The 25,960-nt window shown below is 38.4% G+C and overlaps 1 protein-coding gene across 2 annotated transcripts; it reads right to left on the bottom strand.

Annotated features, from left to right (window-relative positions):
* Nucleotides 1-1,845: 1,845 nt before the first annotated feature.
* LOC149924948 (chitin synthase chs-2-like) lies at nt 1,846-22,985 on the bottom strand. Of its 2 annotated transcripts, XM_090161242.1 has the most exons (15): nt 22,695-22,985; nt 21,614-21,858; nt 20,721-20,887; nt 18,910-19,859; nt 17,365-17,461; nt 14,649-14,821; nt 14,504-14,583; nt 12,150-12,285; nt 10,444-10,805; nt 9,450-9,644; nt 7,326-8,423; nt 6,979-7,265; nt 6,492-6,667; nt 4,770-5,125; nt 1,846-3,275 (listed from the first exon to the last, which is right to left on the bottom strand). In XM_090161242.1, exons 1-15 carry the CDS (start codon nt 22,757-22,759, stop codon nt 3,040-3,042), a joined length of 4,623 nt encoding a protein of 1,540 aa, XP_090017368.1. In that variant the 5' UTR covers nt 22,760-22,985; the 3' UTR covers nt 1,846-3,039. The 2 variants fall into 2 exon arrangements, with proteins under 2 accessions (XP_090017368.1, XP_090017369.1); XM_090161243.1 differs by lacking the exons at nt 20,721-20,887; nt 21,614-21,858; nt 22,695-22,985 and adding an exon at nt 19,943-20,121.
* Between the last annotated feature and the right edge of the window lie 2,975 nt (nt 22,986-25,960).

The raw sequence follows: 25,960 nt of genomic DNA on the forward strand, positions 1-25,960 counted from the left end.
GGTATTCGCAGCCGCCCCCCTCACCGATAACTGTCGCTATTAATTGGAGAGTTGTATCGAGTATCAATACGTTTATCGGAATTGTTTGTCGAGATAACGGCAGCGCTTTATTGAACAACGTCATTTAGAGAATGCCAATCAGAAATTGGATTGCTTCACGATTTAGGTGATCCACTTTTTATTGGAAATCTAAATTATTTCGGTTTAAGGGGACCCAAGGGAATTTATATTCAACTCGAAATGTAATTATGTAATAATAAAGGTAAACTATTCTCGTAGAGAAGCGGACATTGTTTTAAAAGTCGAGTGTTGCGACATCTATTTTCGGTTTCTATTTTATAAATATTACAAAAAATAATTTTGAGGGTTCCTATTAAATAAATATTTAGTTAGAATATGAAACATTTTATAAATTATTACGAATTATTATATTTTAAAGGCACCTTAAAAGCTTACATTAATAGACCAATGATGGCGCCACCACAATTTATTCAGTGTCGTAATGTTACGAATATTTTTTGTGTGGAGTTACGAGTCTCGTTTTATTAACCGATGTAGTATATTGCGAACATATCTAAAGAACCTTAGAGAAGTAGTTACATTATGAAGGCAATTGATGCGATTTTGGGGTAACACCCCGTAGACAATGGGCAAATAAGAATTGAACAAAATGTAATGTCGTTTTTTAACTAGCTCCAACTACTCCAATGACAGTAATTGCTACTCTACGTAATCATTACAAAATTTATTATTGATTGTGTATCGATGAGGGTAAGTCATCGTGTAGAGCTAGTGCTCTACCTTCCAAAAACTCTGACATGTAATTTCCGGAGTTGTGTTCTTACACGGAATGAAAAAACAAAGTATAGGCCTTTATTAAAAGGGGGGTAAAAATGATGACCCTCCTAGCAGAATTTGAATTTATGTGAAAGACCAATGAGAAACTTCTATTTCGTTACACGACGTCTGAAACGCAGACGATTTTAAACCGAAAACACGAAACTACGCGAGACAGGAAGTTCGTTTTCATATAAATTCAAATATTGCTGCGAGGGGTCGACATTTTTACCCACCTTTTAATAAAGGCCTATAACGAGCCTCTGCACAGTTCCCAGAACACGCTAACTATGACAAAAAGTATTTGGTGTCAACATAAGTTTATAATATACTAGCTCCCTATATATGGGTTTGTTGACAACTCGACGGATTTCACAGGCAAGCTCATGTTTCGATTTTTCGCCATCAGATGGCGACACGCCAAGACTTCATCGTCTTTGGAGAAATCGCTGTTAACGCACGGCCTATGTACGATTCTAACTTATAGAGAGCTTGTATATTATGAACGTATGGTGTCAATCAGTGGTGTGACGCAGAAATAAGCGCCTCTTACGATAAAAATAGACTGCTTAAAACAAGTTACCTCAGAACGGCTAGGCCCAGCATGTGACAATGTCAAGGACACTTGTTGGACCTAACGACTTAGTACGAAATCGAGGGGTCGGACATTTACCATAATCCCGTACACTTTGTCTAAAATCGCAAAATCTTTCAACTCTCTCTATGGTAAATTAACATTGAAATCCCAAAATCACTTCAAAAAGTAATGATAAAATCTCTAAAATCTCTACGAAATCCCGTACAAAATAATGACAAGTGTCCGACCCCTCGTACAAAATCCTAAAAAAATGAGTAGTTGTTGTAAAAATGGTTATCAGTAAACATTTAACACGAGGAAGATAATAAACTGACACCCTTACACGAAGGCTAATTATTAACTTATGGCGTTACGTTTAGATTCTTTGATTTGTCATTTAGTACACAGACTAAATTTAAAAATAACTCTTTATTAGTATAAATATCTTTAATTAAAATAAGCGAATGTACAAAAAGGGAAAACAGTTCGTTTAAAGCAGAGACCTACATGCCTCTTATTATCTGCGTTTTTGATAATGCTCAGTAGAAATATCTGGAGAGTGGTTTAGAGTTCAGTATTGCCGCGTAATATTATTATCTGTTACAGTTTGCTCAACAAAAAGAAACAAATATTTGACGGGTGCCCTTTTGCAAATAGATAAATTAGACAAATATCTTGGCAGCTTACAAAACATAAGTTAAATATAAAAAAATGTGTGGTTATATTTATATTGTTATCATATTATCATAATAATATCATAAGTAACATATTGAAATAAGTATGACACTTTCTATTCTCCCGACGACAATTTTATTTTCATAATTTGTTCCTCCTATGACCGTATGCTAAAGACTGCCATAGCTTTGTACTAAAATGATTACGTAATCGATTACAGATTTAGCACTACCAAAGGCTGTACTCGCTGTAATCGGTGTATAGAGTTTAAGGAAGTGGTTATCCCCTCGAAATTCTTTCAACTGTAAAATTAACGAAATTTATTTTTGCAAAATAATGATAGAATAATGTATTGGATTATAAGCGACAGACTATCATTAACCCAAATCGTTCAGTGTCAAACTTACGTAAATTATGTTGCTTATGATAATATGATTTATTTAAAAAACCCCTTTATTTCGCAGTTTTCGGGTGGTTTCTGCTAAACTGAATTTCGAAAACCTACAGTCAAAAGTGACATAATTACCAAAAGTGTGTCAATCGGACCTATTTCATAATGAATGTTACGAGCGAAATACAAGTTGGGAGGGGAGAATGGAAAGTATGCCTTGGGGAGTTAAAACCAACAAATAACGCCTCGTAGTGAGGAACGGAGGAACTAAGTAGCACTGGTCAAAGTTAGTGTATTTTTCGATTTTTCGTCGTTCTGTGGAGATGCTATCGCCATCTAGGTACGATATAATACCATAGACTAAAAAAGATCCAGAAAGGCGACAATAAATAGTCTTTTATGTGGTCGATCTCGAGTCGAGCATTAATTTAACCTTTAGCATACGAAAGTACAGGGATTGTCACACTTTTGGTATTTATGTAACTTTTGCAAAAGTGTTATCAGGTGAATACAGTCCAGGATTTCGAATCACTTTCAAGTCGATTATCAAATTTATCGATCATACGTTTTCGTCGCCGTCGCCTTGGAAACCCGAGTTTGTGAACGTGAGACTGCTCTTCCCTCTGGCGACCGAACGAACGGATAAGGAAGGGCTTTGGGAATGGTTCGAAATATATCCACCGATGGAGCCACGTTGCATGTCGCCGTCACCGATAATTCCCTCCTTCCTCCAAACTCTCTTTATACTTTGATTCTGACTGGCTCTCCTCAACAGTGAAAATTTTCGACTATCCACTGAAATTTAAATAAGAAATATATATATACATATATTCTAGCAACGGGTAAAATGCATTTTTAAAGGCAAGAATTCCGATTTCATACGTCACAGAAAATTAATTACGCCAAACCAATTATTTTAATTTAAAGAAACTAAATTGAAAAATTATCACGCGTTACGACTTCTTATTAATTTGATGAATTATGATTTAATTGTACAGAAAAGGAAATACATTGAGAAGGAAATACAGGGTGTTTCAAAAGGTTATGCAAACATTTGAAGGAGTTGTAGGGGGTGAGTTGAGAAGTATGCCTGTTTTTTCCCCATTTTCCTACGGTGAGTTAAAAGAGCGCCAGAGAGATTCAAAGTGTGGTCTACTATCCCCTGCAAATATGTTGCAACCAGCGCAAAACCAAGCAGCAGGACTTTAAATACTGTTTAAGTTTACTTTTGTACGCGGGTTACCTCGATTTGTTTACAAAATACATTTTTACCTATCACACGAACCCAAACCTTAATTTTCGCATTTCCCTGCTGCTTGGTTTTGCGCTTGTTGCGACCCATTTCCAGTGGCTAGTAGGCTACACTCATCGTAGGAAAATCGAAAAAAACCGGCATACTTCTCAACTCACCCCCTACAACTCCTTAAACCTTTTGCATAACTTTTTGAAACACCCTGTATAATAGGCTAATACCCAAAACACTACTTGACTGGCAAAACTGGCTACATGAATCCACCTGGTGGGGAAAAATTGAAACTTATTCACAAATCCCACCTTAGACCCAAGTCATCTAGCGACTTTTAATGCCTTTAAATGAGGTGGCCGGGTTAAGCTTCGTAGGAGGGTGGTGGGGAACACCACGCGAGCCAACAGCTCCCTACACTTACTATTATAATTGCCCTTAACTAATAATTAGGAAAATCACCATCAACCCTTATACTTGAGAGAATGGGATCTTTGCAAGAAAAGGGAACGAAATTACACCTACTGACTTTCGGAGTCGACTTATACATGTATATACGTGTAGTGTCATTCTCACCAGCGAGGCCAGGCGAATAGATTGATTTAGAGTAAAATATACACTTATAGCTCTAGAACAAGAGAAAAAGGTCCACCCACTACATAGAACTATGTATTTGTACCCCGCCGTTCTGCCTAAGCACTACAGCGGCCTACGAGACTAATCAGGCCAGGACCAAAGTGCGCTTTGCGAAACAGCGTTCGGCCAGTGAGACAACCATCGTGACTGCCTCACAGATAGCAAACAAACGCCCTCATCACGGCCCGACAAAAGGCGACACCGTGGGCTGCCCGGAATCCACCTTTGCCCATCTGAGGACTAGAGTGACTTATTCTTCCACTGCAAACTACCCTCTCCGAAAGTTTATAGAATGTTGAGTATGGATAGCACCTGGGGATCAAGTGACCCCATTAAGGACAGTTCAGATAGGGACAGTGGGAATGTCCACCCACTACATAATACATTTGCTCAAAAGTTCAGTTTCTTACTAGAATCTTGTCTTTGAAGTTGTTTGATGTCCTTCCTCATTTTATTCCTGGCCGCTTCCTCCAGAGTGGCGAACTTGGGAGCTTCGTGCTCGTGCAGGAAGTACATGGACACCTTCCTGTCCGCCGGGTTTAGTGGCAAAGCGACGTGGTTATTCAGTATTTTCCCGGACTTGTTTGGCCTTGGCGTCCCCGGCAAGGGAGGTCGCGCGGCCGCCACGTCACCGACGTCCGTCTGCTTTTCGTCTTCTTGGTCTTCCTCCTCGTCCGAATGGATGGAGAATCCTTCGTATTCGTCCACGATGTCGCTCTTGCATTGCAATGTCGTGTCGGCCATTATATGCGAGAATGTTCCGAATCTGTTTGGAGATAGATTTAGGTTACTGTTAGCTAGTAGCTACAGTTTTTTCAAAAACGAGTTCCCTTTTTACAAACTTGACCTTCTTACGCGCGAAGATGCTTCGTCACTAATTACTATCTTAATAATTTTATATTTTAGCTTAATATTATAAAGAAATATTTAATTTTTCTATTTTCTAAACACAATGCACGAAAAATCTCGCAAAGAAACAAAACTTCATTTCTGAGTTAAATCGAATTACCCACCTTTAACATATGCTTCAACCTAGGAACAACAAACACAACATCCCACACAAGGAGAATGCAACCCGTCAAAAGACGTGTATTTTCTTAGCGCCTGCTGCCGTTGGAAGTGGAAAATTCGGAAATTGTCTCCCCCCCCCCCGCCCGTAAAACGTTCAGCGTGAAGGCTCGTCCAATGAAATTTGTACATAACACTGCGTAAGCGTGTTTAAAGGCTAGCTGCGTACTCCTTGTGTTTGTTGCTCCTAACTGTAAGTCTCTAGTTATGTTCAATAAGAATGCTAGCTAGTCGAAGTAATTACAGGTAAATATGTGTGGAGTGACGTATAATTGACCTCATACAAAAAAGGTAAACGCCCACAATGAGAAAAATAATCAACTCAATAAGAAGTACCACATAAAATATGGAAGAGGAATATCAACTGTAGCGCGGATTACTTCTGGTTAATATTTGAACAGAGAGTGGCTTAAATCATAACAAGTGGGGTGGTGGCGTGGCTAGCACTTTCGTCTCACCGCAAAAGGACCCGGATTTGATCCCACCTTGTGGCACTGCGTTAAAAATCGAAGTTGAGTTTGCACGGGTTAAAGGCGATTTCTCCTTCCATAAAAACTTGCTGAGGTTAATGGTAATTGTAATGGACCTCCGGTGGTGTAGTTTCAATCTTACCGGTACACCGGGCTATAAATCTGATGCATGTAAATGTAGGGAGCTGTTGGCTCGCGTGGCATGAAGGGCTTTCCACCACCCTCCTACGAAATTTAGCTCGACTAACTGATTTAAAGGCATTAAAAGTCGCTCGATGACTTAGGTGGTGCCTTGGGTATGGATTGATTTAATCTCGGATTACGTTAGGGTTACTCACTTATGATGTAAGCATCGTCTGTTGAAATTTTATAAACCGGAATTTTATAACGCAAAAGCAAAAGCGTTCAAACCTCTAGATGGTTTTAACACTTCATACAAGTTACAGTTTAAATTCGTCTCCTGGATTGTCGTTGGTCTTACGTCACCAAAAATTTTAAGTAATTCTAGAACTGGTTCTTTGTGAATATTGAACGCGTGTAAGATACACTTATGGGGGATGAAATTGAAAACTTCTGGTTCACTCCTGTCCTTACCTGTGTACCAACATGGCGAAGAATTGGAAGATCAGAATGGTCCCGAAGAACACAACGAAGACCAATCCGATGGGGTCCATTTTAAGATACTCGTAGTCAATCTTGATGCGACTGCTGTCGGGCAGGTAAGTGACGTTGTATTTGGCATTAATCGGCCATTCGATGAATAGTTTATCCTACGGTAAAAAATAACCAATTGTCAACAATGCTCGATTTTTACAAATACCATAAATAACATAAATACACATATCTCAACGCTATTTTTAATGAGTCTGTTTCGCTAGTGACCATATAAATGATTAAGAGCATAAGGACTAACGACTAGTTTTTGGAACTCCCAGACGTTTTAAAAGATCATTCAAGGGTTGTAGAAAAATAAAACTTTTACAAAAGTAAAATAACTCCGCGACCGGCTATCATTAACCGAAATCATTTAGTAAAAATTATATTATTAAATATAATTGCTGATGATTAAGTTATTAATTACTTTGTTCAGTTGTAATAAAAAGACGATTAGGATGAAGATGGCATTCATCATGAAAATGGCAAAGACCACTTTGTTTCTCAGCTCGATTAGTTCGGACTTGACCCTTTGTTCCGTTTTGATACTTCGGTCCAATGGCAGCAAGTACTTCTTGATCATTTCCATCCAGAAGCTATTCTCCTTTTCGTTGAGGGTCTTGAGCTCCGAGTCCTTGAAGATGGGGTCCTCCGACCAACGGGGATGGTTCTCGTCTTCCACTTCTTCCTTCTTGGTCGGCTCTTGGGCTTGAGCTAGAAAGTAAAGTAAGAGATGCTACAGCAAAACCCTCTGTCTTTAGCTGAACCGTTTACCATTGTTAGTCGTTTCTGGTACGTCAACACCTTCCTCGTAGACCGGTTCTTCGTTGTTCAGCTCTTTTATGGTAGAAAGGGCGTCGTTATTGGTGCCGAAAAATCTTCTACCCCCGCTAACTAACGGCGAGCTTTGTCTACCGAACATCTCCAAAAGGGCTTGGGTGGAGCGTTCTACCATGGTCATCCTCGAACTCATTTCTTCCAGTTGGGTGTGGTTCTTCTTCAAGAGCTCCACGGCCTCCACCTCTTCGTCTCCCTTGTTATAGGTGCAGACGAAACATTGGCAGATTTTGGATAGCGTCGACTGCTTGTCTTTCAAACCCAGCCACTCAGACACTTCGCCTAGTTTGCCGGTAGGTTTCTTCTCTTCAGCGGCTGCTTTCATCAAGGCTTCTTCTTCGGCCTTCTGGGCCGGGTTCTCCCTCGTTCCCCAAGAGACGTTGTACAAGTTAATCAGCGAATATATCTGCAGCAACAAGTACATCGACGGCACTAACATGAAGTACAGGAAACCGTGCAGGACGCACGTGAACTCTTGAGGATGAGCGAAGGCCGATATGATGAAACTGGACGCGATGGCCACCAAGAAGATTCCGGAGGGAGACGAGATCCCTTCCTCTTGCAGTTGGATAGCTGTGGCGATCAGGACAGCCATCATCAGGAGGGCGTACGCGGCGCTGAGGATCATGGCGAACGAGATCTGAACGTCGTTGGGGGCGTAGAAGCAGAATATGATGAACAGTCCGATGGGGATGGTGTTGTACAGCAAAGCGTCATAGTTGGAGATTTGGAAGGCCGACACCATAGCGCCGACTACCATCAAGAAGATGGTGCCGGGTCCCAGGATGGTTCCCATCATGATCATGCACTGGTACAAGATATAAGGGGTTGATATGCTGTTGTTGAGTTTGATAGTGTCTTTGGCGTCCAGAAGCAAATCCATGATGTTGGCCATAGTCGATGGTCCCCAGCGACGTCTTTGAATATAAAACTCGGCGAAGCTTTCCGGAGCGTGGGTGTAGGCGTCCGACGCGGCGCTGTATTCAATTCGGTACCCTTTCTTTAGCAGTAGAGTGCAGAGCCATCTGTCTTCACCTGTTTGAGACAGATTAAAATTAATTTTTTTTACTAGTATTTTCCTGGTCACTCGAAGAACATAATCTACACTTAATCCAGGTAAATAAATTTATGATTACGTCTATTACTAATAAAGTACACATTTTTTAATAATTCAGATTTAGTTTTACATAATTTATTAAATATCTTGCGCATTTGAGCTAAAATTACGGTGTATGACTAACTTTCGCCACATAAGTCAGACCTGACTATCACCTCCTTTATCGTTATTGCACGCTAGTTAGACCCATCAAGGTAAACCAGTAAATTATCACAATTCTTAATAAATATCAAGGGGCTGATCACTATCCGTAATCGGTGTACAACCCTGCAGCTTTGACAGTACTAAAGTGATTACGTAATCGATTACAGAATTAGCACTACCTAGGGCTGTACTCGCTGTAATCGGTGTACAGAATTTTAGGAAGTGGTTAGCCCCTCGATATATATTTTTACGTATAAAAGTTAAATTAACTTAATTAAATTAATAGACCCACCAGGGCCGGGGAGAGATTTTTACACGGTGGAACGAGTGGTCGTACATTTGCAAAGTTTTCGTACGGGATTTTGAATCTCAAAGTGATTTCAGTGATTTCAAAAACCCAAAACTGATTTTAAGATTTCATAGCACGATTTTCGTTTTTATTTCTGTTTTTTTTTGTTACGCTGATTTTGGGATTTTGTAACTGATTACGCGATTTTTCCGAATGTCAGACCCCTAGCGGTGGAAGCTTGGAGGATCATTTATCGCCCAATTTATGGCGTTGTTGGGAAAATAAAAACTTGTTAAGGTTAACGGTAATAGTTAGTGTAGGGCTCGCGTGGCTTGCAGGGCTTGCCACCACCCTCCTACGCATTGTAACCCGGCCACCTGAATTAAAGCCTTTAAAAGTCGCTCGATGACTTAGGCCTAAGGTGGTGCCTTGTGTACTAGCCTAGCTGATTATTAATAATGAATGCCAAATGCCTGTCTTCAACTGATAAAGTCTACAACGTGTTACGTACCTTGATCGTACTGCAGATACTCAATGGCTTGATCGGCCACTGTGGCGTATGTCCTCATGACCTCCATGATGGCCTTGGCTCTGAAGAGGGAGAAGCAGCCGGGCGAACACAAGACGCAACCAGTGACGTGTTCGGCTGCCTTTTGCAACCAATGACCGATCGCGTACTCAAATTTCTGATACCATACAATCGGACCTATCATTTAAAATAGAAAAAAAAGCAATTTTATCATTGATACGCCAAGGGCCCAGCCAATTTGAAAACATTATTTCCAAAATTTCTAATATTTTCATTGTACTTTTGGATTTCCCGTATTTCTAAAATATTTTCCGTACTTCTAAAATATTTCCCACATTTCTAAAATATTTGCCACATTTCTAAAATATTTCCCACATTTCTACAATATTTCCCACATTTCTAAAATATTTCTCATATTTTTAAAATATTTCCAATATTCCTAAAAGTATTCCCATATTTTTAAAATACTTCCCATATTTTTTGAAAGATTTCCCATATTGTTTTAAAGATTTCCCATATTTTTAAAAGATTTCCCATATTTAATATTTCCCGTATTTCTAAAATATTTCCCATATTTCTAAAATATTTTCCATTATTCTACAATATTTCCCATATTTCTAAAATATTTCCCGTATTTCTAAAATATTTCCCGTATTTCTAAAATATTTCCCGTATTTCAATTTTTTCCCACATTTCTCAAATATTTCCACAATTTCTAAAATATGTCCCATATTTCTAAAATATGTCCCATATTTCTAAAATATGTCCCATATTTCTAAAATATGTCCCATATTTCTAAAATATGTCCCATATTTCTAAAATATGTCCCATATTTCTAAAATATGTCCCATATTTCTAAAATATGTCCCATATTTCTAAAATATGTCCCATATTTCTAAAATATGTCCCATATTTCTAAAATATTTCCCATATTTCTACTCTCTAGCTACTGGCTCTCTCGTCATGATGGCCGTACCTGTGCCGATGGGATGTATCCTGCCACAGGCCGCGCCTAAGCTCCTGTCATCCATCAAGTCGAGCAACCGCGTGACGGCGCCCGCTTTGAAATCAATGTCGCCGTCCAAAGCCAGGATGAAGGTGTTGTCTTCGATTTCGCCCCGTCGGTGGTCGTTCTTGGGGTCCATCGTGATGAACCCCAGCAGATAGTACATGTACATGACTTGACTCCAACGCTTCTTGTGACGGATTTTGTCTTTGTCCTTGACGTGGCAGATGACCGGGGTACTTCCGGGAAGATTCCATTCGAGCCGACCACCGTAAGGAGTTATGGTCAGCGACGGCGGTCTCAACTCCCGGATATTCTCCGGGTAAATTTTCCTGTTGTAGAGATAAATTGTATCGATTAGACTTGTTGAATATAAAACGTACTTCTTATAAAGATTATCACTAAGAAAAATCGTTTCATCTTGGTCAGGAATCGAACCCAGAGCCGGACACTCCCAAATTTGGCGTAAGAGATTTTAAATATCAAAGTGATTTCGGAATTTCTAAACCGATTTTTAGTGTTTGTTTTTATGATGATTTAGAAATTTCTGGATTTCTGGATTTTCAGAATGCTGTCAAAATTTTTAAAATCATTTTTCTTTAACGTGTACAGAATATTGTCAAATGTCCGACCCCTCGAATCGAAACTGCGACCGCTGTGTTACCGTCCCAATGCCACTTGCTTTGGACAAATATATCCCGTGGTATTCTAGGCGTTTCGAGAGTTTAGGATCACAGGGGCCTGTGCTCCACCCCCCCTCCCCCAAGCATATGGTTGTGTGTACATTTGCGTGAGGGTTTTTTTTTTTCAATTGCGTGCCATCCCCAGCCCGAACCAAAACAATAATTCCTGAACTTTATAATACAATCTTGGTTTAATTACTTTCGTCAGAAGTCCATAAAAAGCCCTTCATGGAGAAGTGGGGAAGCTTATATTAGTTTAATCGAGTGACGGCAGAGTTATATCGTGTAATTTTATAAAAGTAACTGACGTAATATTATACGTTGTAGTCTGTTCAAATGCTGGCTGTGATGAGACTAGAAAAATTATAGTTTGTTTAAAAGATCTTTAAATTTTTTCTTTTGTGTTAAAAACATAATTATAATTTTGTACATTATAACGTGTTTTCTCGAACTACATCTTTTTTTTCTACTCGAAGGCTGGGATTTGAACTCGCGTCATTTCGGTAGACTTAGCGCCACCACGTCGAAAGAAAGGTACTATCATAAGTCTATAATATTGTTCCATAAGTTTGTCACTTTGGGGAATATTTTACTGAGAGCTAGTAACGGAGTGACGTCATCACAATAAAACAATCTCCCCCTAGCGAGGCGCTGTCAAAGGCTACTTGCGACGCGGGAGCCCGTAATGCAGTCTGTCTCGTGAATAGCTCTCAGTAAAACTTTGGCAAGTGAAGAATAGAACGTGTCACACTTATGGACATATGTTTTAGTTGCTAATCCTATATTCAGAGTTCATGGTAACCCGAATTAATGGCTTTAAAAGTCGCTTGATGACTTAGGCCTAAGGTGGTGCCTTGGGTGATTAGCCTAGCTGATAATTATTGTTATTATTATTATTAGCTTCTAGCGAGTTTATTGGTGCTTTCATACTTCTGTACAAACCGGGGATTATTATCGACTTCTGCTTAAGTTTGAAGCGGTAAGTAAACTTACGCGGCCGCTTGACCCATCAGATTGATTAGTTTCTTGACCCAGTCGTTGACCACTTTGTATTTAATTTCCGTTTTTTTTCCATCAACTTCTGTAACTTCTTTCTCGAGGGCGTAGGCGTCATCGAAAAAGATATGCACTGCAAATACAGACGTCGTGTGATCATGCGTTTATAATAGCTGAAAACTATTCGTGAGTTCTGAACCGTTCAACCAGTCCCCATGCGCACTATTCGGCAAAAAAAATTCTAGAACTACCCAAATGCAAACTATTCGCAGACAAGAACCTCTTGTTGAACCGTTCGGAACCGTTCTAAATGGTACCTGCTCAAGAGCAAGTACTGGTCGGAACTCAAGGTTGAAATCTCTAAAATTCGTCTGCACATCGGGCTGCGTACGTCAAATCTTACGAATCACAACTATTCGTACAAAAGTTCTGAACTATCCAGAACTTTTGCGTGACGTTACAGCTCAGTCCTAGGCCGTTCTCTTAACGGTTCAGAACTCACGAATAGTTTTCAGCTATTATCATTAAATGTAATAAAACTCTTAAGATATAAGTATTTGTCTACCTCATAAACATGAAACGTGAACCTTTGCAGCAAAATGTACAGCCTGTATTACACTTTCACCTCGCAGCAACTTATGACACTAATAGAGCTCGGCGAAACGGATAAATTAACCGCTAAAATTTCGATTAACTGTTTATTCGTGGATATTATCCAGACTAAAATGCAATTTAAAATGTAAAAATAATAGATTTTTTCGGATAATTTGTGGATAATTGTGTGTTTCGGATAAAAATAAATAAAGTGATTAATTCTTATCCAAACGCCGAGCTTTAGTTTGCAAGCTCTCTCCCCATTGGTTAAAGGGGTTTCCATAAAACCTTGTGGTGTTTAACGGTAATAGTTAGTGTAGGGAGCTATTGGCTCTCGTGGCATGAAGGGCTTGCCACCACCCTCCTACGCATTGTAACCCGGCCACCTGAATTAATGGCTTTAAAAGTCGCTCGATGACTTAGGCCTAAGGTGGTGCCTTGTGTATTGGCCTAGCTGATTATTATTATTATTAAGGCTAAATTTACAATGCTTAGGGATATTCACTTGTTTATAAATCATATTTTCCGTAATAGTTTTAGAATATGAGTTATATGAGGTATTTGGCGCCGCACAACTTTTTAAATTGAACCGTATTTTGGGCAACCATCTGTTTTAAATGAATAACATTGTCAGTACAGGAGGATGTATACTTATTATTTATTTTATTATTTATAGTATTAATTGTAATTATTATATATCAAAGGTAAATAGCTCACAGATGGAAGTATCAATGTTAATGCTATTCAATTGTAGTCCGGGACGAAATACATACTTAGAGTGTCGTTCTAAAACTATTATTATTCAATTACGGGTTTTAAATCAGTAAATATGATTACGCGGTGTAATTTTTCCATTTTGCAAACGGTAGGCGTAGTATTATAATGCATGGTTTCCCTTCTTGAAGCCATCTAGGTAATTTTCACACGTTCGTCCAAAAATCGTTATCTGTCCCTGTTAGGGAGTATATGTATGGAAAATATAATAGTGTATCGTCGCCCCATCTAACGAAAGTTAGTAGAACTAATACGATATTTAGAGAGTAAATTATAGTACTTAACTTGAATAAAGACTGGACACTACCACGCTCCATCTATTGAATCTTAATGTTATATAATTTAACTTTGTAAAATTAAGATTAAGATCATTTATATTTATATAATGTCTTATATGTAGTTTAAGGTACCAATACAGATGGCGCAAAATACCGCAATCAGGTTTGGTTTCCCGGTCTGAAACTGACAAACGAGTCGCCCAAGAAACAGAGAGTACGCTGTCCAGTGGCGTAGCTAGAAATTCCTCAAGGGGGGGTCGAAATATGTGAATATTTTTCTACCACGGATGGCGCTAGTGACGCTAAGTAGCCCCTACAGATATTTTGTGGGCTTTACCTAATTACACTGGAGTACCTAAGGAAAGGGAGCACTGCCAAGTTTTCGTGTCGATCGATCTCGGTTCTTTATGAACTCTAAATTGATTAATTGTCGCTTTTTTATTAACTCATGAAAAATTCAATTTTTGAAAATTGCAAACCATCTAAGCCAACCTAAACTAATTAAGAGCCAACAGCGGCGTAGTCAGAAATTCATCAAGTGGGGGTTTGAAATATGTGAATTTTAAGGGGGGGTCGAGAAGGGGTGATCGAGAAGAGGTGGAAATTTAGTACAGTCAAAGGTAGGCCCAAGGGGGTCTGGACCCGAAACCCCTCCTTGTCTACGCCACTGACGTTGTCCTCTCCGTGAAAAGATTCTGCACTGACCTTCGAATTCGTAATCGGCCGTTGGATCCCCTTGATAATATTTTCTGGATTCTCGCTGGTCCGACAAGTGGCGATCCACCCTGTATTCAAGGTCATTCGATGCGTGAGATACGTTTCTAAAAGAGGGAGCGCGGAGTGACCTTACCTCATGACCGACTTGAGCATCTCGATCATTTCATCGGGGGTCTCGTGCCACATGGTCGCGCACGCGTAGATTCGAATGTCCGATTTGGGTTTTTGAAGGTCGAGGGTCTCGTACAAATCTTCGTAAGGCATTTTGGGGTAAGCGTCGTTATTATCTTCCACCGCCATGTCCTCCTGCGTAAGAGTTCAAAGTCAGGCGGATAGCCCGGCTACGTGTGACCAGGAGTATATCATGTATCGCTTACGAGATAAATATTTAGCTGCTAATGTAATTAGTTTGAAACATACTTTCGCGCGCTCTCGAGGATTTTCAAAAAAATAGGTTGGGTGAAATACATCTTATACTAACTTTCTAAAACTTTTACAAGTAAATATCATAAGTCTATAATATTGTTCCATAAGTTTGTAACTTTGGGGACTATTTTACTGAGAGCTAGTAACGGAGTGACGTCATCACAAAAAGGAAATCTCCCCCTAGCGAGGCGCTGTCAAAGGCTACGTGTGACGCGGCAGCAAACAGACGCAAAACGGCGACGAAGCAGTCTGTCTTGTGAATAGCTCTCAGTAAATCTTTTGCGTGTGAAAAATAGGATGTGTCACACTTATGTAAGAATATTATACACTTATATAAATATTTATATGCAGTGTTATTTATCTATTTTACATCGTTACATTTACAAGCGGTAAATTTGGGGGCCGTGAAAATTAGTTCCTATTGGAATGTTACTCGGACTTGCGAAAGTATTCATTTTTTTATTTATTTATTTATTTATTATTTATTTATTATTTATTTATTATTTATTTATTATTTATTTATTTATTTATTCTCGTAGGCCGCCGTAGTGCTAATGCGGAACGGCGGGGTACAAATACATAGATTTATGTATAAATTCACTTATTATAATGTGTAATGTACAATTTACACTGTTAAAGGATATTTTACAGTTTAAAAACCATATTCTCCCCTCTGATGACGTATTTCACCTCGCACTATTTTGCTTTCGACATGCGTTACAATTAAGTTAATAACGTTAGTGTATAGATGAACGTTAGTGTATAGATGGCAGGGTTGTTCAAAATGCTTTTTTTTTCAAAATGCAAAATGCAAAACACTTTCTAAATAACTCAAAATGCAAAATGCAAAACACTTTCTCCATAACTCAAAATTCGATATATAAAATGACAAATATTTTCTCTATACAACAATTAAAAGTAAACAGTGCATTTGTAAGAAAACATTTTGCATTTTGAAAAAACAATTTTCAAATTGCATTTTGTATTTTGTATTTTGAAAATTGGTTTTTCTAAATGCAAAATGTAAAATGGTTTTTGCACCTCAAAACAAATACAAATACAAAATGCATTTTGAAAATTGTTTTTTCAAAATGCAAAATGTTTTCTTACAAATGCACTGTTTACTTTTTAATTATTTATATTTTAATTATTAATAATTAATTACTAATTAACTATTATTATTAATTATTAATTAATAATAATTACGTAGAAATTTCAAAACCATCCTCGCAGCCAGCGTGGGAATTAAAGTGGTGATACGCATGATTTTAAAAACCTTGGGTGGCACTGTACGAATGTTCGTCTGCTTCTGAGTAAGTGAGTAGCTGAGTGTCGCCATCTATGATTACTTAGGAGTAAATAGCAGACAAACTTTATCTACAAGAGCTGCCATGATGGTACCAGGGGGTAGGTACATTTGTTCGAATTTCAATCGTCCGAACGGTGGAACAAATGTTCGAATTTCATTCGTCCGAACCACCGAAATAACAAATGTTTCAATTGTTCGAATTGGACAACTTGTTTGTTTCATTCGTCCACTCCGAATCGGTAGCATCACTTGTCCGAATTCTGTCGCTAAATTAGTATTTCTTATTGCTGTTTTTTTTTGGTCCGGATTTTTTTTAGTACAAGAATTAAAAAATTTTCCTTTGGCCGATATAGTAAGTGGGAATTGCGTTGAATGTTGTGGATATTTTAGGTTAGGTTAGGTTAGGTTAGGTGCACGTTAATGTTACTATTTTCTTATATTAACAATATTTTAAAAAAACAACCAATTCCTAATGTTCGAAAAAACGAACAAACGATTATTCGAACAAATGAAATTCGCCAGTAAAGTTAACATAAATTGAACGACTAAATCACCAACAAAAGTTGTGATAAATTTTTCGGGCAACTGAAATACGTTTTCGCACATACGATCCTGTTTTCCGGCATTCGGACAAATGCTCATTCGGACATTTGTACCACCGTTCGGACGAATGAAATTCGAACAAATGTACCCAAATCGGTACGAGAGTAAAAATATTTTGAAAAAGCATTTTGAAAATGTTTTTCCACATATCAAACCCACTAAATTTAAAATGCAAAATAGTTTCCTAGAAACTCAAAATGTAAAATGTAAAATGCAAAATATTTTCCTAGAAACTCAAAATGTAAAATGCAAAATACTTTATCGGTAATAGTTAGTGTAGGGAGCTGTTGGCTCGATCTCGTGGCATGCAGGGCTTGCCACCACCCTCCTACGCATTGTAACCCGGCCACCTGAATTAAGGGCTTCAAAAGTCGCATGATGACTTAGGCCTAAGGTGGTGCCTTGGGTATTAGCCTAGCTGATTATTATTATTATAAAATACATATTGAACAACCCTATCTCGTAAGATGAACATGACATACTTCTGGTACGACTAAAGAAAAGTTCTTACTGGATTCCTGACTAACGGCTTCTTCTTATGCTTCCTTCGATTCAAGACCAAAGACTGTTCAATGAGCGCGCCATTGTACAATGGAATTACGAATAATCTAAACAAAGAACCGACAAATTAAAGTCTACGCTAAGATTCTGAGCTTATTTTAAAGGGTAAGTTTTGCCGTATTTGAGTAATTATCCCTTTAAATTGAAATATAATATAGGTTAAAGTCCATTTACTATAGTACAGTTTGTAGAGATGAGTCTTGCCTGTCTAAAGGCGGGCTTAGTCAATCCGAGCCTGCCTTGATATCGAAGTTTTTGGCGGGTCGGGTCGGGTTTAATTTTATAATTTTGTTTCGGGCCGAGCCGGGTTGGGCTTTTTTTAAACGGGTTGGGATTATTACATAAAACTGACCAGGTCGGGTTGGACGTTTTTCATAAAACTGACCGGGTCGGGTCGGGCTTTTTACATAAAACTGACCAGGTCGGGTCGGGCTTTTTACATAAAACTGACCAGGTCGGGTCGGGCTTTTTACATAAAACTGACCAGGTCGGGTCGGGCTTTTTACATAAAACTGACCAGGTCTGGTCGGGCTTTTTACATAAAACTGACCAGGTCGGGTCGGGCTTTTTATATATTAGTGATCGAACGTTCAAGTTTTTTTTATTCGCAACCGCAAATATCTGCATACAGAAAGCGAATCATTATCACGTGTTAATCATACTCTTGGCACGTTCACTAATTTTTCAACCGTTTCTCAAAGAACTCTAAGCGGCATCTACTGACAAAATTTGAATCTGTGAGGCCGCTCTAGCATTTAGTACAAGCAAGAATGTATTTATTTATACTCAGGGAGAATGCATATGTCGGGACTATCGACGGACACGTTAAGGCCCTAACCCCGTCACGCTAAGGGGGGGGGAGGCGGTCTTATTTTTTGCGTACTCGCTGCAGCGTTCATCGCGTCGAAAAATTTATTTTTAAGAACCAATGAGATTGCAGTATTATTTTATTTTATTAAAGCGGAGGAGCATACCGGGGGCCCCAACGGGTGGAATTAGAGAAACGCTAAAAATAACCTCGACATTTTCATTCTCCCTGAGTAGAAATAAATACATTCTTGGTACAAGCGTATACTATAAACATAAAGTGCAAGTTTTTCGCGTCGGGCCGGGCCGTGTTTCAATTTTATCGGGCCGGGTCGGATCGGGTTTCAGTTTTGTATTTTTAATCGGGTTGGGTCAGGTCGGGCTTTAAAACTAGCCGCCGGACTCATCTCTAGTTTCTATAATTATTTTACTTTACAACGTTTGTTTTGCGCTTGTGTTACTTTGGATTTTAAGCAAACTAAGTTCAGAGAAAAGTTGTTTAAATATGTGCTTTTGTTATAGAGCCGAAAATTACTTTAAATAGTATTTAATATAATAAATATTTTAATTATAATTATTAGGACACCCGAGATTTGACTATCTAAAGATTAAATCGCGATTGAAATTATTATTATAACAGTCTATTACTTAGCGTATCTACCCCTCGCTAATATAAAAAAGGACTTACCTGTCGATGGCGGCTCGTCTGATATTGAGCGGCGTCCAGATGTGCGCGGTTATCCAAATCTGGGCCAAAAACCACAGAACCCAAATCCAGCCGTACTTTTCACCCAAAAACTCCGTAGCGAACTGCACTTCGGGACATTTCCAAAAGACGTACTTTGGGAAAATGTCGGTCATCAAACAGAAGTCCTCCATTCTCCAGGAACAAAGGGAACTGGTCAGAAAGGCCGAAATGGGGACGGAGATACACAGGGGCAGCGAGAAGCTAAACTCTTGGATACAAATCTGGCAACTGAAGACCGAGATCAGATAGCACAACAGGGCGCAGCCGACTTGAATCAGCATGAAATACAAGGGCAGAAGTCCGTGGGACAAAATATTGGGTCCTTTCACTCCGTCCAAGGCGTCTTTGCTAGTTTGCCAAGACTGAACCATAGTCACCGGTTGTTCGCGGTAACTTCCGGCGAAGCTCGACAATAAATCCAGGACGCCGTGGTTGGCCGTGATCGAGAGGTATATCAGGAAGAAGATGAAGATGACGATCACCTTCCAGATCGAGATGAACATGTACGTGTAGTAGCGACGGTTGTGTTCCTTCAACTCGGTCCTCAACTCGGTCAGGAACACGAAAAAGGGACTGCGCGATTCTTCCTCGATAAAATTCTCCCACCAACCGATCGAAATTAAGATGCCCACGATGGGCAATAACCACAAACGCGAGCCAGCCGCCCACAATATCATTCCGCCGATGACCACGACGATGCAGCCGATGTCCAGCGCTATCTTCATGTGGAAATTGTAATCGCTGGTCGCCCGTCCGAAGAGAGTTAAACACGCCGGCACGAAACATAATCCATTCAGAAATAGCGCGGAAGACACCGAGTCCATGTCCGGCGCCAACACGAACACGAGCAAACACACCCCGATGACGTGCAGGGTCTCCGTCAACATTACCTTGGGAGTGATAAATCGTGTTTGAAATACGACAAGATAAACGAAAAGTCTGTCATTACTTTTCATATTAGAGTGTCAGTTACCTCTCTTTCACGTGTTCAATTTTGACTGAGAACCATTTCTAGAATGACCCCTCAATTTTGGTGGACTGTAAACCTTATAGATCGATTTACAATTTTTAACAGGCAATGACGTTATTTGTTAGTAGATGGCACTCTGATAGCAACATGACGTCATAATTTTGATTTTCAACGATTGGTTGAAAGTTTCCAGTTTTTAGTGGAGAACGGTTTTGTCGAGATTTAAAATACAAAATTATCTTCCCTGATTGGATAGTTTAAAATTGTATTATAGTGCCATCTATGGCGGATAGTGTTAACTACTGTTAAAATTAATTGTAAATTTAAATTACAAAAATTATATATTTTTAATAAGAATTTAAAGTAATATAATTTAGTAATTAAATAATAACTTTTTAAAAAAGTTCATTTTTCATAAACTTTATAGTGTCGCCATCTACCTCAAACATTATTAAATAGGAAGGTACCTCGGGTGGATTTCGCCCCTTTTTGCATATTTCCCTGTAGGCAATATGTGAATACGTCTATAAAACTATCAGTCCAGGATTAATTAAACTATGAAAATTATAACTATCCATTAGCAAAATTAGGAAAACCATTTATATCTTTCGCGAGTGTCACAGACATAGCAATGATCGAACAATATCTAGAACAACAGAAGTACTTTAATATGCCCTTTAAATATTCCCTTTCTACGTCACTCTAAACGTAACTATCAATAACTATTTCGTCTAACTGACACATTTATGGAAAATAATGAAAAACTGTTGCAGAAACTTACCATCATAAAAGCGCTTGTCTTGGGTTTTTGACTGCTCTTGAAAGTACAGACCCAAGCGCACGCTACGAAGACGAAAAATTCCGGGATGACGAGCACGAACCATATCGACCAGGACCAGCCCATTCGTTCCAATATCGGAGTGTCCACTACGTATCTTTTATTGCTACCTGCAAAGATGTAAAAAAAAATTCACATTGCATAAAAAAATTTTATTCATTTTATTGTTAAAAAATATTTGACTTAAAATATATTCTTTGCCCAACTATTTATCATATTAGGTAAGGGGTACGAAGATAAGATATTGTAACACGAAGATCTAACAGTGGCGCCATCTAGGTATTTACTTCGGATACAACTGACCTTGCGTGCTACAATAAGCCTTTTGTTAAGCAGATGCTTTGTGTTTTAAAGTCAGCTAATTTCAGGAAAATTCAGCATCTAATAGCCTTTATTTTGGAAATTTTGCAACTTCAAATGCCCTTTCATTTAACAATAACTCTAGCACTTGGTTTGGCATGTTTCTAAATGAGCTATAGAGCACGTGACTCAATGAGCCAATTGAATTGCAGAAAACTTACCTTAGAGCATTTGGATATTTGCAACTATTTAATAATCTACAAAAAGGCATTTTGGTAGTTTGATTAGTTTTAAATATGATCTGATGTGTTTAAACAGTAGAATTGTAGAATGTTATTATGTAAACACATACAAGTTAAACTTAATTGTTTAATCTCAACTTAGGTTAGAATCTCTCTCAGTATAATTTAATTTCATAAGGATGACATTTACCACCATGTACAAATTAAATACATTCTTGATGAATTAGGATTATTACAAGACCATTCTCCCCAAAACCATTTTGTCTTGTATTTCGACTATTTGTATCAGCCTACCTTCGACGCAAAGGTCCATGGTTCGATTGGACTGAACTTGGGCGGACATGAGGGACAGCGTCATCTTGGCGAAAACGGAAGTGGACAGAATGATCAGGAAGCAGAAGAAGTAACACAACAGGCGCAGGATCTTCAGCGTCACTCGGATCAGCAGGGATTCGTCGCTCCGTTTCTTTTCCCTCTTGACTGGCTTCTTGAAGATGTCCCATCGCGGGATTTCCTTCGAGTTTCGGTCCTTGGTTTTGCTATCGGTATTCAATATTTATATAATAAAAATCCAATCTTACATTCCGATCGTACTAAGAACGTGTTAAGGTTACTGATATCAAATGCGTTGACCCGTTTTGAGAGGGTTGATCCTGACAATTGTGAGCTTGACCTGTTTTCAGAAATGTAATCAGTTTGTGATCCGTTCACTACAAATCCGAGGAGTCGTTAACCGATTTTGTTTCAATCCGTTCAGTCTTCAACCGATTCTGTTTAAATCCGTTCAGTTCTCAATCGATTCTATTTAAATCCGTTCAGCCCTCAACCGATTCTGTTTAAATCCGTTCAGTCCTCAACCGATTCTGTTCAATACGTTCAGTCATCAACCGATTTTGTTTCAATCCATTCAGTCCTCAACCGATTAGGTTTCAATTCGTTCAATCATTAACCAACTCTGTTTTAATACATTCAGTCCTCAACCGATTCTGTTTCAATACGTTCAATCATTAACCAACTCTGTTTCAATACGTTCAATCGTTAACCAACTCTGTTTCAATACGTTCAATCGTTAACCAACTCTTTTTCTATCCGTTCAATCGTTAACCAACTCTGTTTCTATCCGTTCAATAATTAAATCGTTAAAGTTGAACGATCTAAAGAACTAGCTACCGTACCTTATTATTAAACTATTCCATTATTATTGGAATTATATTATGCTTAAATTAAACGCTCTTAGGACTGATACTAAATGGCGCTATGCAGTAAGAGGGAGGAGCTTAGGTAGTAGATCATGCTAGTCGACATTTTAAGAAAAAGGCCTACATTCTCAGTAACCAAAGGAAGTTCAGAGTAAAACCGATGATATTAAACTTACCCTAAATCACCGCTATTCCCTCGGGCTCCATCAACCAACATCATATTTTCGTGCGATTCCATCATTACCTTATACCGGGACTAAACCAACATCAAACGAATCTCGCGAACCCAATAAAAATATCACTCCCCTGCGACTAAATTCCAGATTATCATATTAGAATTACCGTATCCTCTCCCGAGAGCGTTATTGACTTTAGAATTGCAATTTCCGCCGTAATTTAGTTCTGGTTCCACAATCGTTTTGTAACCGCTGACGATTTGGATTAAAATTATAGACAGTCTTATCGATGTCGAATCCAACGCGAATTAAATGAGTGAAGATGTAACAGTAAAAAAATAACAAAAATATAGGGATCGGCCCGCCTAGTGGCTTACATTCCAATTTTTGCTGGCTCTGAAGGCTAGTTGGTTACGTTATCTGTGGTGACATTTACGGGGACCATTGATAAGGTTGACACCCCGCCCACCCACCCCCTTCCCACCCGTCCAAATCTTTGTAACTGGCGGGTAATAGCGTCTTCATCCGTTAACTATCTAAATTTTGATTAATTGCTTAATAAAACAGTCTTTCGCGGTTACGTTAAGTTAGATAATGGAGTTGGGCCTTACGGGGTGAAGTTCAAATCCGGTAACATTTACTTAGTATTATCATAAGAGTATAATATTGTAAAATAAGTGTGACACTTCCAATTCTTCGCGTGCAAATTTTTTACTGAGAGCTATTCACAAGACAAACGGCATTCAGGGCTTCACCGTTTTGCGTCCGCTTGCTAACGCGTTACAGGTAGCCTATGACAGCGCCTCGCTAGGGGGAGATTTTCTTCTGGTGATGACGTCACTACGTTACTAGCTTGAAGTAAAATATTCCCCAAAGTTACAAACTTATGGAACAATATTATAGACTTATGGTATTATTATAAGACAAGTAATGACACTTTAATTTTGCCGTTGATCATATAATTCATTATTAGGGAAAGAACTGAAAACTCAAGTCGAGATAATAGCTGTGCCCGAGAGATATCAGCCTAAAATTTAAACGCTTTCAACAGTAAAAATAACCTTTATTTTGGCAGAAACATCATATATTATTGAACCGAAACATAACGTTAATTCCGAAATAATTAACATCTTCTTTAATTCCGAAATAATTATTTTTGAATTTGACAAATAGAAATCGTTATGGCGTTAAAGTCATCATCCTAATCTGGGCGTCATTTGGCCAACAAAGATAGTAGGGTGTGAAACTTCCGATTATACAATCACTATCATTCAGCTTACGTTAATTATGTTACTTATGGTATTACAAGATGACACTTTTCAAGTAGATACTGGCGTAAAGATTATACTGCTTGTAAAGGTCAGTTCCAACTTAAAACTATGGCAACCCACGAAGAAGTTTACTTTATTTCGGGTGGTTTTTGGCACCTTGTTTCGCGCTATCTCAAGGCTATAATTCGTCGATAAGCCATCAACCGTGTTTTAGATCGTTCTTTTTTCTAGTGGGCTACATTTTAGCGGCTCTAACACGTGCTGGAAGCGCGATTTCGACCTTTGTCGCTCTGTAATTGGCTTATCGGTTACCATGACGACGCAAATGTACTTCCATTGTTTTCGGCTAAAGGATTGAGTAGTACCCGTTCTTGTTTACTTTGCCAATATGGCGAACATAATTCGTGAATTAGATGGATGGCTTTCCTGAGAACCGGATGTGCTGATATTAGATCCTTAAACGCCGTTGATATTATAATACTAATGAAGCAAATTTTTATTTTAGTGCTCGCCAAAATTAATCATATTTATGGTTATCCGTTTGAATATTTTGCATTCCCGAGGTGTCCAAAAGTTTTATCAGTTTCAGAGGCGTCAACATTTCTTGTTTTTGTGCTTATCCCTTTCGGAGAGGTCAAAATAGTTGATACTTGTGGTTCTTCGTTTCGGAGATATCAAACGTGGTTATGTTTGTGGTAACTGTTAAATTGCGCAAAAAGGTAGAAAAGTACATAATAAAAAGGGGACAAAAAGCTAAGCCCTGACAAATTTTTAATAATGATAAATCTTACGAAATACTCGTACTAATAGGTCTACGACAATAAAATAATTAACTTTAAGTTTGTGGTTATCCGTTTCGGGGACTTCAAATAGAGACGTCAAAATTTCTTATATTATTGGTTGTCCTTTCATTGTTATCCGTTACAGAGGCGTCAACATTTCTTATATTTGTGGTTTTCCATTTTAGAGGGGTCAAAATTACTTATATTTTTGTGGTTATCCATTTTAGAGGGGTCAAAAATACTAATATTTTTGTGGTTATCCATTACGGAGACGTCAAAATGCCTTATATTTTCTGTTATGTGATTCAAAGACATGAAACGTGATTATTTTGTGGTTGAAGTTATTCAGAAACATCAAAAGTTTGTGGTTGTGGTTGTCCGATTCAGAAACATCAAAAGTTTGTGGTTGTGGTTGTCCGATTCAGAAACATCAAAAGTTTGTGGTTGTGGCTATCCAATTCAGATACATCAAAGGTTATTATGTTTGTGGTTGTGGCTACGCAATTCAGAAACGTCAAAGGTTATTATGTTTGTGGTTGTGGCTATCCAATTCAGATACGTCAAAAGTTGTTATGTTTGTGGTTGTGGCTACGCAATTCAGATACGTCAAAGGTTATTATATTTGTGGTTGTGGCTATCCAATTCAGATACGTCAAAGGTTACTATGTTTGTGGTTGTGGCTACGCAATTCAGATACGTCAAAGGTTATTATGTTTGTGGTTGTGGCTACGCAATTCAGATACGTCAAAGGTTATTATGTTTGTGGTTGTGGCTATCCAATTCAGATACGTCAAAAGTTGTTATGTTTGTGGTTGTGGCTACGCAATTCAGATACGTCAAAGGTTATTATATTTGTGGTTGTGGCTATCCAATTCAGATACGTCAAAGGTTACTATGTTTGTGGTTGTGGCTACGCAATTCAGATACGTCAAAGGTTATTATGTTTGTGGTTGTGGCTACGCAATTCAGATACGTCAAAGGTTATTATGTTTGTGGTTGTGGCTATCCAATTCAGAAACGTCAAAGGTTATTATGTTTGTGGTTGTGGCTAAGCAATTCAGAAACGTCTAAGGTTATTATGATTGTGGTTATCCATTTCAGATACGTGAAATGTTTTATATTTGTGTTTATTAGTTTCACGGATGTCAAAATTTCTAATATTTTTGCTAAAAGTTTCCTTTAGGATTTTCAATTTGTGACAACTTTCTACGGA

This window comes from Leiobunum rupestre, chromosome 10 (assembly GCF_980474605.1).
Source record: "Leiobunum rupestre chromosome 10, qqLeiRupe1.1.hap1, whole genome shotgun sequence".
Classification (NCBI taxonomy): domain Eukaryota; kingdom Metazoa; phylum Arthropoda; class Arachnida; order Opiliones; family Sclerosomatidae; genus Leiobunum; species Leiobunum rupestre.